Raw genomic sequence first — 13,706 nt, 5'->3', positions numbered from 1 at the left:
CAAAGCAGACCATATCAAGAGATCTGTAAATCTATCCTTTAATCAGTTATACCACTTCAGGCTGCATATGGATAAATCTGGTTCCAAAACTAAGAGGAAGAACAGTTCTTACTAATTCACTAAAGCCTCGTACACATGATCGGACTTTGTACAAACTTTCACGTGGATTTCTGTACAAAGGGCGTTGCCCATGGACTTGTTAAGCATACACACGATCTGACTTTTTCAGCCAAAATTTTCACCAAATCACGTGTTTTTTATGCTCTTTACCGCCACCTTTGGTCAACTTCTGTATTGTTGTCTGATCTTTTGCATTGGTTCTGAGCATGCATGTTTGTGAAGTCCGATGGTTTTCTCTACACACGATTGGACTTATGTTGTCGAAAAGTTTGTCCGTTCGCACAGCCAACAAAAGTCAGATGAAAAACGAAAAAGTTTGTCCGATGGAGCATACACACCATCGGATGTTGCCTTAAAACAGCTAATTTGCGTGTTTGTTGTCAAAAAGTCAGATTGTGTGTACGGGCCTTTAGTCACTCAAAAAATTTCAGTGTGTAACACTTTCCTGATGGGCATTCAAAGCCTGTATCTAATTGCCAGACAAATAGGCAGTTGTGGTTAGGACAGGCAGTGATCAGGTAAGGTTGTAACAGGCTGAAAGCCAAGGCAGCAGACAATAAGTTCAACCAAAACAGCAGAACAGAATGTTAAAGTGCTTATAGTGACCAGCAAAAACTTTTAATGAAGCACTGGCAATTCATTATCTGTAGCTAAATATGTATTGCTATCTGGCGATGTCCCAGGTACACTAAAAAGTTTCCTGTATGGCATATCTGTAAATGTTCCTATTGCTTTCTGTATTCTTAAAATCTAAATAGGCGCTTTGAGGGTGGGTAACTCTGACCATGTTTTATGTTACATCATGAACATAGCAACATGAAACATGGTCAAACGTGGTCCAAAAATTTCCATAATTGGAATTCAACATTAGCTATTTGATACTAGCGTACACAAGCAGATAGTAGTTTCATAGTTTGTAAGGTTGAATAAAGACACCAGTCCATCCAGTTCAACCTGAGTGAGTGTCTACAATAGACCCTATCCCTGTGCATTGCACACTTACATTGGTCCCTACCCTCAAGGTGCCCACAATCCAAGGTCCCCATTTATATACTAGGACCAATTTTGGACAGAAGCCAATTAACCTACCCGCATGTCTTTGGATTGTGGGAGGAAACCGGAGTACCCGGAGGAAACCCACGCAGGCACAGGGAGAACATGCAAACTCCAGGCAGGTAGTGTCGTGGTTAGGATTTGAACCAGTGACCCTTCTTACTGCTAGGTGAGAGTGCTAACCACTACACCACTGTGCCGCCCAAAGATGTCATATAAGCAATGTGTACTCCTACTCCTTAGGTGACCCATGCATTAAAACATGAAATGAAGGAAAAACATATAGATTGCCATTGTTGAATCTTAATTCTGTAAATTCTAGGTGTCTGTTGTCCTTTATATCCTTTAAAGCAGGCAACCTCGGTCCTCCAGCTGTGGTGAAACTACAAGTCCCATGACACATTGCAAGACCCTGATGGGTAGAATTATAGGGGTCTGATAATTAAACTGTTCCCATGCTGTTATGCCATGCACACATGATCGGACTCTGGTCCGCCAGACAATTCGACCATGTGGGGGTTCCGGCGGACATTTTATTCCCAAAAGTCCGGCAGACTTTGAAAGAAGTCTTGACTCAAAATTGTCTGCCAGACTCGGCTTTACAGCGGACAATCCGCTCATCTGTTTGCTAGTCTGCCAGACTTTCCAAATGAATGGACTAGCCCACACACAGACTAAAGTCCGTTCATTTTGAACGTGACTTCAGGTACGACAGGACTAGTGAGATTGACACCTCGTGAGCCCCGTCACCTGGTATGGGTTTTAAGGGTAACCCCTATGCCAAAAAACGGCGTGGGGGTCCCCCCAAGGTCCATACCAGACCCTTATCCTACGGGTCCCCACCCCAAAGCACCTTATCCCAATGTTGATGAGGACAAGGGCCTCTTCCCGACAACCCTGGCTGTTAGTTTCGGGGTCTGCGGTCTTTAATAAGGGGGCCCCCAGATTCCATCCCCCACCCTATGTGAATGAGTATGGGGTATGATGTACCCCTACCCATTCACATGGGGGAAAACAGTGTAAATAAAAAACACACAACACAGGTTTTTAAAGTAGTTTATTAGGCAGCTCCGGGGGTCTTCTTGCCAGGCTCCTCCGCTATCTTCTGCTCTTTTGCTACCGGAGGAGCCCGGCTTTCTCCTTCATCGTCGACAATGAAGTTACATAGTTATATAGTTAGTAGGATTGAATAAAGAAACCAGTCCATCCAGTTCAACCTGAGTGTGGGTGCATGTCTGCAATTATCCCTATTTATTTAAGGTACCCATATAGCACCATCAATTTATGCAGCACTCCACACATACATCCATCCCTACCCTCAAGCAGCCCACAACCAAGGTCCCCAAATCACATTCATATACTAGGGCCAATTTTAGACAGAAGCCAATTAACCTACCTGCATGTCTTTGGAGCATGGGAGGAAACCGGAGAACCCAGAGGAAACCCACGCAGTCACAGGGAGAACATGCAAACGCCAGGCAGGTAGTGTCGTGGTTGGGATTCGAACCTTTGACCCATTTTACTGCTAGGTGAGAGTGCTACCCACTACATCACTGTGCTGCCTAAACATGCAATGCGCTGGAAAAGTCAGTTCGTGAGTGGGCAAGTCCGCTCGTTCAGAAAGGCCGGATAGTCTGATCGTGTGTACGTGGCATTAGAAGATATGAATGCTGATTGGACTAAACTATATGGTCACACATATAACATGCCTACCTGCTCACCTGCATACTTGTTTCCAGTTAGGGACAATATTGATGCCACATAGTCAGCATAAAATACAGGTAACTTGGATTTTTAGAAGATTTGCATTGGAAGCCTTTATATTTCCCCAGACGCATACTTACCTACATCCTGTAGCTGAGCATCCCCACAATGTTTTTAATGCTTTAAATATACCTTCTTTGAGCTGGCCACTCCTCAGCAGCACATCCACACAGGCAAACTAATAAGTGCACATATCCTTTAAAATGTACCCTTCATGTAATAAAAGTTTTCCTAGTTACATTATATAGAAAGATTAAAATCCTGTAAGTAAATGGTATGTGTTAATTACCAGAAATTAGGCTGGAGATGATTAGGGGTAAAATCAACATCTTCAACATCCGCATAAGTATATCTCCTGGAAAAGAGATCAAAATAAGAATGTTCCCATCCAAAGGTGGAAGTAATCGAAGCAGGCAGCCAAAGAGAGATCCAAATATGACACCTAGGGATAAGGAAATAAATGTCAACAAAATATTTTAACAAATATCAGTGTGACACAGTAAATATTCATTATGATAGATACAAACGTGTGCAGTGATTCAGAGGGGTAACAACAGATAGAGGCAAAGTGTATAAAATAACCTTCTGTGTTCAGCAGCCCCCAAGCCCTCCCAAGACTTATCTGAGCCCCCTCTCGATCCAGCGATGTCCACGAGAGCCTTGCCTCTCTGGGGACTCACATTCCTGATTGGCTGCTGTCAATAACAGCTAATGAGTCAATCAGGAGATGGAGGGGGTGGGGCCAAGCTGTGATTTTGTGTGTGAATGACACACAGAGCCGTGGGTAAGGAGTGCACCTGCTTGGTTGCCCCCACAGCAAACAGCTTGCACCCGGCAGGAGGGCGGAGCCAGGAACACCAGCATGGGACTCGAGAAGAGGAGGATCGGGGCTGCTCTGTGCAAAACCACTACATAGAGCAGGTAAGTATAACATTTGAAGATAAGAAGAAAAGGTTGCACATCCAGAGGTTCCAATTGCCTTTATTGAATCACCGTAATGACAACAGGTGCACCCGCAAACAGTCCCACAGACACATTTCACACATACATCTTGTGCTTAATCATTATAATGACTTCCCTTACTGCCAGAACTTACATAGGCCCGTCCTTGTATTACCAGCTGTTCTAATCTGTAACAGGCACACATCGCAATCAACTATTTGCATAAATCACAGGACAGCTCATACTTCTCTAAAAAAGATTGTGTTATACATAAATGTACATACAATAGCCTATACCAAGTGGGCATAATGAACGCATAAACAAATAAAGGAATCCCTATTCAAATTAAACATATAAAGTATAAGTAAATACTAATAAGGATCCTACTACATATTAAAGGTCACTAACAATTCATGTCAATACACATAATTTGAAAAACAAAGAAGAGACATATAAAAACAAAACAGAAAAGATCAATATAAAATGCCATAAAGGCTGTGAAAAAAACACCTAAAATGAAAAAAAAAAAACACAGAATAAAGAAATCTATGAAGAAATGTATGTGTATGTATATAGATAAAATTCTATGTATTTAGCCAACAATATACAGCTATATATGGAAAATCAATTATAAATTATAGTTTACACAGTCCACACGTGTACACATTCGATAGTGTTCTAAAGACATATCCAACCATACCAATAATTTAAGCAAATAACAGACAAAGTAATTAGAAAAAATTGTATGTGAATATGGATAGCTCAAAGATCAAATCAATATGTATACCCAGATGGAACAAATATGAATAGCGTCAATGAGGTGATAAAGGAAAACCACATAGCCATAGAGTCATATGTTTATGATTTTAAATCAAAAAATGAACTAATAAGTCAGTGTCACAAGGTAATACACTCTATGACTTAACGACTAAGTACAATACATGCATAAAAACATACATTTGGTAAACAAATAAATCCCCAGAAGATTGCTTCATGAGCAGCGCTATTTGTGGAGTGGGTACATGCATGGACAATACAAATAATATGGACAACCCATTGGAAAGAGACAATACAAAACTGTCCAATATTTGGGCAGAAGGAAGCGTTACTGGATTTACTCATAAAAATGACTAACATCCCATTCAAAGTTCAACCCTCTGGGAATCCAAGTCTGTAGGTGAAAGATCCAGAACACCTCCCTCCAACACAAAGTCTGGAAGGCATCCCTCTCTTTTGGGGATCCTGATTTTTTCAATGATCTTAACCTGCATAGCTATTTTGGCTCCATTGTGGCATTTGTTAAAATGCTTTAGCCACATTTGTGGATATGTTTTTCTCCACACTATAGATATGTTCCTGGAAGCGGACACGGAGGCGTCTCTTCCCATTTATTGTGCCTCTCATATAGCACATGTGATTAAGTGCACCAAATAACTCGTTCTGCAATTAAGGAAAGAATAAAAGTAAAAAAAAAAAAACATCTTACTGATCCACATTTATAATTCTCCTTACAATGCAGCCATGTAATCGATTGGGGACGTTTCGTTTACTATGGAAAAAAATTGGGGACAAAGAGCGACCCAAGGTGGAAGCCCTCCGAGAGACTACATTGACCCCCTCCCTTAAGATATTGGCGCATGGGGGCGTGGCCAGCCGGAACCGAGGACGGACGCTTGTCTTTAGAGCTCTGTCGGTCTCTCTGCAATCTGTCGCCATCCTCCGCAGCGGATCGCCTCAGACATCCACAACCCAGCCCATCTTGTCCGTTGGGCCCTGCTCTACAACTCTACGGGGTTTTGGGCGCTTTCTGACATCCGTGGGCCGCGGAAAGCAGCCCGTTGCGGCCGCTACTAGCCGCCTCGCTAGATGCCATCTTGTGGCCCTCTAGGCCTACTCGAGCACCAGCCTCTCCTGCGGAGCATACCGAGGACCGCTCCGCCGACGGATTTGTGTCATCCGGGGAGGAGGAACCCAGCTGCTGCATCCACCAGAACAGGAGCCTCCTGGGATCCCCTACTCAGCCTTCCTCCGGCCTGGTGAGTCCTCTAAGGGGCCATTTGGATCTTACGTCCTAGTCCCCCCTCCACATCGCTGGGTGGGCGCATCTTTGGGGGTACCATCAAGTATTTCTGAGGGGCTGAAATCCACATCTGACCGCAGCGGGCCTAGATAGTTTCTTCTGCAGCCCTCTTCAGGCAAGGCCCTGGCTTTGGCCTATACTGGATGTTGGTGGCCATCTTGCTACACCCTGCTACACCCAGCATCTCATAGTGGCTTTTATCACAGCCTAACAGGGTGAAGGGAAAGTGGCTCCTCCTGGAATTGTCTGCACCCATCATCAGTTATCATCATGATCTTTATCATCTTTAACCACCGTGACTTTTAAATGAGTTAAGGGGTCTATCTGCTCCCCACAACCCCCGCTAAGCTATGCTAGCTATTAACAGCTCTGGGGGTAAGCTTTCTTTTTCTTTACAGTACCAAAGCACCCCATGGGAAAAATTGGCCATCAACAGGAACATTACAAACAAATCCATGAACAGCAGACAGGGCCTATTATGGACCGTTTTGTTACCAGATCTCAACCTACACCCTCCCATTCCCCTCCGGATCCTTTCTCCACCATGGATTCGCCTCTGGGAATTGAGGGTTCTGACACCCCCCAGCTAATGTCTCCCAGGCCTCTGAACCGGGTCCGCCTCCAATGCAGGGGATCCTTACACCTGCTATTTTGGGTGCCAAGCTGGATGCCAAATTGCATCTTTTGCTCCAACAGATTACAACTAATGTCTCAGCCGAGGTAAATAAGCTTGCGGTGGAACTGAGAAAGGAGATTAACCAGCTGGGTGAGCGCACAGACACACTCGAAAATAAATTTGACGAGATGGTTAGCTATGTCCAGGCCGTCAAAGAGGACAACCATAACCTCCGCCTCTCAGTCTCCCAATTACAGCTGCAACAGGAGGACCTGGAAAATAGAGAGAGACGTCAGAATTTGCGTTTTAGAGGTATCCCGGAGACTGTGGGAGATTCTGATTTACGTCCTTTCCTCCTAGGCCTCTTTAACACCCTGGCCCCTACGGTCGTGGACATGGCGCCTAGATAGGGCCCACCGCTCTCTGGCCCCCAAGCCTCCTGCTGGAGCCAGGCCCAGGGATGTTGTTGTCCGATTCCACTTCTTTGAAAGCAAAGAGGCATTGATCCAATCCACGCGCACCAAACCTCAAATCATCTACAAAGGGGTGACATTGCAGATTTATAGTGACCTTTCTCCCATCACCCTGGCTAAACACAGGAACATTCGGCCGATCACCTCCTACTTGCAACATCACAAGGTTCCGTATTACTGGGGGTTTCCCTTTCATCTGCTGGTGTCAAAAAATGGAGTTCAGCACACCTTACGGGACCTTCCGAATCCTTTTTAAAGGGCCTTGGACTCCCATACCCCCCCCCCCCCTTCCTGAGGAGGACATACACCCTGCTGAAGCCCAGATTCGCCCACTTCCCAATACTCATCTGGACACCCTTGAGGAGCAAATCCGGGAGGCATCTCTCTACACCTCAACGTCCACGGTTCTCCAAACAAACCCCCTGAACTCCCCCGCCAGATCCCACTTGGTACAGTTTTGTATGCTGCTTATACTCCCTCATCTTTTCTCTTTCCCCTGTGAATTTGAAAGGAGAGGATCCTGTTGCTATGATAACATCAAGTTTGTCCTTTGCCTAGATAGTTCAGGCTGGGACTATTTTTCTCCATCCCATGGGGTTCCGTCCTTCCCACTGACTATATGTTGTTAATGCTATATGCAAATTTCCGATCTCATAAGGAGAGTAGATGGCCCTTCCACTTTCAAGTTCGACCACCTCCGGTGATCGTCTGGCCATGACCCTCTTGGCCTGGGTTAGTACCCTGGGCCCCCTGAGGCACATAACTCCCTCAGGCCCTCCAGATGTTCTATTCTTTTTTGTTTTTTTTCTCTTTTTTATTTTTCTGATTCTTTTGTTAATGTTTCTTTTCAAAGTTTTTTGTTCTAAAATGTCAATTTTTACAGCTCAGTTTCACTGTTTACTTATGCATTATATTGGTTGGTTAGGCCTCAGGCTACCCTGGCCCTGGATATTCCTTTTTTTTCCCCATCGCCTGGGTATAACTGACGCTATTGTCACATTCTGTCGAATGATGCCCTGGTTCAATGTTGCTTATCTTTGGCTGTACTACAACTCCCAGGTACTTACACAGGCTTACCCATTTAACTTGCCCCTATGGCCTTAAAACTTTTGTTATATAATGTAAAGGGCCTAGGCTCTATACGTAAGCGCTGGCTGGCCCTGAAGGAATTCAGGTCCTCCGGTGCGGATGTGATTATGTTGCAAGAGACCCATTTTAAAACAGATAGCTCCCTTAAATTTGCCTCCAAACACTTCCCTATCTCCTTCCTAGCCTCTGATTCCACAGGCAGGGCAGGTGTTGCGATCCTGATCAAAAAGTCATGTCCCATTAAGGTTAAAAAATCCCATGCAGACCCCCATGGTAGATACCTAGTCTTAGAGTGTCAATACATTAACACTTCTCTGACCCTCGTCAACTTGTATGCTCCTAATGTTGGTCAGATTGACTTCCTTAGTGCCATGTTTGAGTCCCCCCATTACCCATCACAGCCCTTTATGATAGTCGACGGGAACTTTAACTTGGCATGTCTCCCTCCAGAGATAGACGAACTCTGTTTTCATCAACACCCTCCAGGAGGATTGCCTCCCAAGCTACCTCCTTCCGTCAGCTTATTAGATCCCACCAACTTTTCGACTCATGGAGGATTAAACACCCCACAGCTCAGCAATTTACCTTTTATTCTCCAGTTTATAAAATGTATTCACGGCTTGATCACTTTTTTATATCCGCCCCTCTCATCCCACACGTGGTTGATTCTGAGGTGATGCCGATTACCTGGTCTGACCATGCCCCCCTTACCCTAGACCTCTTCCTCACCCGGGCCTACCCCAGATCCTGCCATTGGCGGCTTAACAATCACCTCTTACAGTCTGAAAGCTCCAGCTCTGTCCTTGCGAAGAGCCTTACGGAATTCTTCCAATTGAACAAAGGGTCCGTTCCTGATTGTTTCACCCCGTGGGAAGCCCACAAGGCAATTTTTAGAGGCGCTTGTATTGCAGAGAGTTCTAGACTGAAGAGAGATAGAATCGAATATATTCGATCATTAACTACTGCTCTTCTCTCGGCTGAGCGGAGGCTTCTGGGTGCCCCCACGGTGGAGAGGCTGCGGAGAGTCACTCTACTTAGGGAACAGATTAAAATGGCACAACTCGACCGGGCAGCCAAATCGCTGCTCTGGATGAAGCAGAGATTCTAAGAAATTTCCAATAAACCCCATAAAATGTTAGTTAATAAACTACGTCCGCACGCATTCAATTCCTTTCATGAGTTCCTCTCCCGGCCTGACGGATCTAGGACCTATTGCCCCCGTGAAATCTCAAACATTTTTGGCGATTTTTACCATAAACTCCATAATTGTCTATCCCCAGAAAATTATTTTCAGTTTACACAAGAGAAATTTAAGTCCTTTTTCTCCAACCTGAAACTTCCCAAGCTCTCGTCGAGTGATTTAGAGGCCCTAAATAAAACAGTAACGGCAGATGAGCTCTCTGATGTAATACAAGAGCTCCCAACGCATAAGTCACCCGGCCCTGATGGTCTCTCCTATTTCTACTATAAAACCTACCTAGACATTTTGGGACCACAAATGCTATTTTTTTTTGATTCTCTACTAAAGGGCACCCCTCCTCACCCCCACTTTTCACACTCTTTCATCTCAGTGATTCCCAAGCCGGGTAAGGATCCCTCCATACCAGATAATTATAGGCCTATAGCCCTTCTGAATTCGGACTACAAGATATTTACAATAATTCTTGCTTCTAGACTATCAGTTCTTGCCCCCAAACTTATTCATAGAGATCAGGTGGGGTTTGTCCCTGGCAGGCATGCCGGAGACAACACTCGCCGCACAATCAATCTGGTTGACCTTCTGGATAGGACCAACAAATTAGCACTTCTACTTAGTTTAGACGCACAAAAGGCCTTTGATAGGCTTAGCTGGCCTTATATGTTCGCCACGCTCAAAGTATATGGGTTTAGGGGCCCTTTTTTAAACGCACTTGAGGCTTTGTACTCAACGGTTACTGCCCAGGTACAGATGTCGTCCTTCTTGTTGCTTCGCTTCCCCTTGATAAACGGTACTCGGCAAGGGTGTCCTTTATCACCGTTGTTATTTATCTTATGTTTAGAACCCCTAGCCGAGGCTGTACGCTACCATCCAGATATTTGTGGGGTGGTGATGCGACAGGTGGAGTATAAACTATCACTCTTCGCGGACGACATCTTGCTAACTATTACCAATCCACAGGTCTCCCTCCCCTCATTGCATAAGCTACTAGCATCCTTTGGGGGTATCTCTGGTTACAAAGTTAACACCTCCAAGACTGAGGCCCTTCCCATACACATACCTGCTACTCAACTCTCTAGACTGAAAGAAACTTATCCTTATAGATGGGGCAATGACTCCCTCAAATACCTGGGTTTTTTTTTTACTCCTTCTTATTCCCACCTGTTCCGTGCAAACTTCCCTGCCCTGTTTCAGGAAATAAATAATTCCCTACTGACCTGGTCTAAATACCCTTTGTCCTTACTGGGCAGGATTAACGTCCTTAAAATGTCAGTTTTGCCCAGATTGCTCTACCACTTTGAGACACTGCCAGTTGCCATCCCAACCCCACACCTTAAACTTCTTTGAAGGCGTTTTCTAAAATTTATATGGGCTGACAGGTCTCATCGCTTTGCCAGTTCAGTGGTGTTTGTGCCTAGGAATCGGGGAGGATTGGGGGCTCCAGATATCGTGAAATACTATCATGCACCCATTTACGAATCATTGCTACCTGGTCCTCTCTTAGTGCTACGAGTCAGTGGGCTGCTATTGAGAAGGGGGTCCTATATCCGGTTCACCCGTGCTCCTTGATCTGGGGAACTCCATCCCCACTACATCCTAACCTTAGACGTCAATGCACGGCCTCAATGTCCTTTACCTTGGACCTGTGGCAAAAGTGCAACAAAAAGTACTCCCTCTCCTCAGCCTGCCCCCCCCCCCCTTAAGAATGTCTTGTTTAACCCTATCATTCCTGATGGTCTGTCCCTGGGTAGGATTTCTCTGTGGCTAGATCCCCCCCTTTTCCAACTTAGAAACCTGGTACACCCTGTTTCACGTAGACTTCATGCTTTTGAGACTTTGCATGAAAAATATGACATCCCCAAGCACTCGTTTTACTTTTACCTACAGGTTAGACACTTCTTTAGCTCCAAATCTCCGACTTTAATCCTTGACAGTCCCACGGCCTTTGAGCACCTTTGTGCTCAGGGCCCCCATCAACTACATTTAATTTCCTCTATTCACCGAATCCTCCATGAGTCGACTCCTTTAAATGAACTTACACATCTATATATGGGTAAATGGTCTCAGTTGTTGGACAAACCTATCACCCTACAGACATGGGATAGGATTTGGTCCTCTACCTTTAAATCCTCCAAGTGTGTCACACAAAGGGAAACGGCAATAGAAAATCCTCATGTTTTGGTATAGGACCCCCGATGGCATCCACAAATATGACTCCTCAGCCTCGCCACGTTGTTGGCGTTGTGGACTTGATGTTGGGTCACTGTTCCATATCTTTTGGAAATGCCCCCTGATACGACCTTTTTGGACAGCGGTGGGGTCGTTGGTAGTGAAGGTGACGGGGGTGTCCCTCCCGATCGATCCATTATATTGTTTGTTGGGTCTCCCTGTCCCAGGCCTACCTAAAAATACCAACCGGCTGGTTTCCTACATTTTACTAGCTGCTAAGAGGCTTGTCCCGTTGTGTTGGCTGTCTGGTGCAACTCCTCCCTGGCCTAGATTTCTTCAATTGGTGTCCGAAATTCGGAGAATGGAGTATCTGACGGCCTCGGTGCACGATTTGGTTCCCCAGTTTGATAAAGTGTGGGAACCCTGGGATCGGTCGGAATATAGAGCCCCCCCCCTACTTGGAGACCCTTTTGATCGCAGCTGCCGGTCGTAGCTTCTCCTTGCTGGCTACTTCTCCCATCTTCCACTACATAACCCTCCAGGTAACTCACCCCCTTCGGGGATTCACCATAATGACCATGTGATTGTTTGGTTGCTTTGGCTTTCTCTGGCCTCAGACCTTCTGTTGAAAGGAATTATTCATTTTGGTTTACACAAACTGTTTGTTACTCACTGTATAAGCTATGGATATGCAGCTTACCCTTGTGCCTGCATATGTGGACATTATTCTCTGTCTTCTGTAATCACTGTTAATGTTACTATCGATATTCACTTCTGCTTATTGAATTCTCCAATGTTCAATTATAGTGTATTTGCTTTGAAAACTAATAAAAATTACAATTATAAAAAAAGATATTGGCGCATATCTCATCAGACTATAGTGAGTGTAGATGTCTATTAAAATGTTTTTGATCTCACTAAACTCTGAAGAGGTTAGAGAGGGTTAAAAGATTATGCTTTTGACTCCTCTTGTGATTCACCTTTTGCAGCAGTTCAATTCTAATTTTCTGTCTGGCAATAGCCAGAACCCTGTCAAGAATCCACCTTGGATACCCCCAGAATCTCCCATGAAGGAATTTGGCTTCCTGTTCAAATTGCTGATCATTATTACAAATACGCCTCACTCGCAGGAACTGATAAACAGGAATGCCTTTAATGGTATGCTTTGGATGGCCCGACTGGGCAAGTAAAAGAGAATTGCCAGATTAGGGTTTTCTATATAAAGCAGTCCCAACCAGAACATAAGTCCCTGTCCGGAAAAAAAACATCCAAAAACATACAGACCTATTATCCTCACTGCCAGTTAAGGTAAGATTGATGTTATTGTCATTAAGATAATTCAAGAAAGATGGCAGAAGATCCACCCCATTCCACATAACAATCAAGCGGTAATCAATGAATCTAAGATAGATCCTAATAGACGACCTATATGGGTTTCTACCTCCAAATATGTGGGACCGATCCCACCAACCCATATATAGGTAAGGAAGAGAGTGAAGATTTTGCCCCCATCGTGGCCCCACACCTCTGGAGGTAGAAGTCCCCATCAAACACAAAATAATTGTGTGTCAGCAGATATTCAAGTATGTCTATATATAATATATAGCCTGTGTTCCAATGACAAGTTTGTCAGCGCTTCCAAATAGAGGACAGCTGTTACTGCATAACTGTGAGGTTTAGAGGAGTAAGGGCTACTAACATCAAAAGTGACCCAAGAGAAATCACCTTCTCATATGAAATCTTCCATAATGCAAAGAAGATGATTCATATCTAAGTATGAGCCAAACACCCCCCAGTTCGGTTCGCAGCAGAACCTGTGAACAGACCTAAAATTTGCATGAACTTTAGAATCCTATTAAAGTCTATGGGACTCGAAAGTTCAAAATCAAAAGTGCTAATTTTAAAGGCTAATATGCAAGTCATTGTCCTAAAAAAGTGTTTGGGGACCTGGGTCCTGCCCCAGGGGACATTTATCAATGTAAAAAAAACTTTTAAAAACAAAAGTTTTTTCAGAAACAGTGATTTTAATAATGCTTAAAGTGAAACAATAAAAGTGTAATATTCCTTTAAATTTCACGCCTGGGGGGGGGGGGGTGCCTATAGTATGCCTGTAAAGGGGCACATGTTTGCCGTGCTTAGAACTGTCCCTGCACAAAGTGTAATTTCCGCAAAAAAAAAGTCATTTAAAAGCACTCACGGCTA

At 44.4% G+C, this 13,706-nt stretch overlaps 1 protein-coding gene across 1 annotated transcript in view; it reads right to left on the bottom strand.

The window, feature by feature from the left end:
* LOC143933904 (excitatory amino acid transporter 2-like) overlaps window positions 1–13,706 on the bottom strand; it is a 409,110-nt gene that overhangs the window by 130,939 nt on the left and 264,465 nt on the right. The window contains exon 3 of the mRNA XM_077457022.1: window positions 3,227–3,379. Within this exon, the coding sequence (XP_077313148.1) occupies window positions 3,227–3,379 (153 nt within the window). The remainder of the gene's footprint in view (window positions 1–3,226; window positions 3,380–13,706) is intronic.

The sequence above is a fragment of the Lithobates pipiens genome, unplaced genomic scaffold (genome assembly GCF_037356315.1).
Source record: "Lithobates pipiens isolate NorthernLeopardFrog02 unplaced genomic scaffold, aLitPip1_a1.2 Scaffold_27, whole genome shotgun sequence".
NCBI classification, from domain to species: Eukaryota; Metazoa; Chordata; class Amphibia; order Anura; family Ranidae; genus Lithobates; species Lithobates pipiens.
The sequence above is the reverse complement of the archived record's forward strand: the minus strand, read 5'-3'. Positions and strand labels throughout refer to the sequence as shown.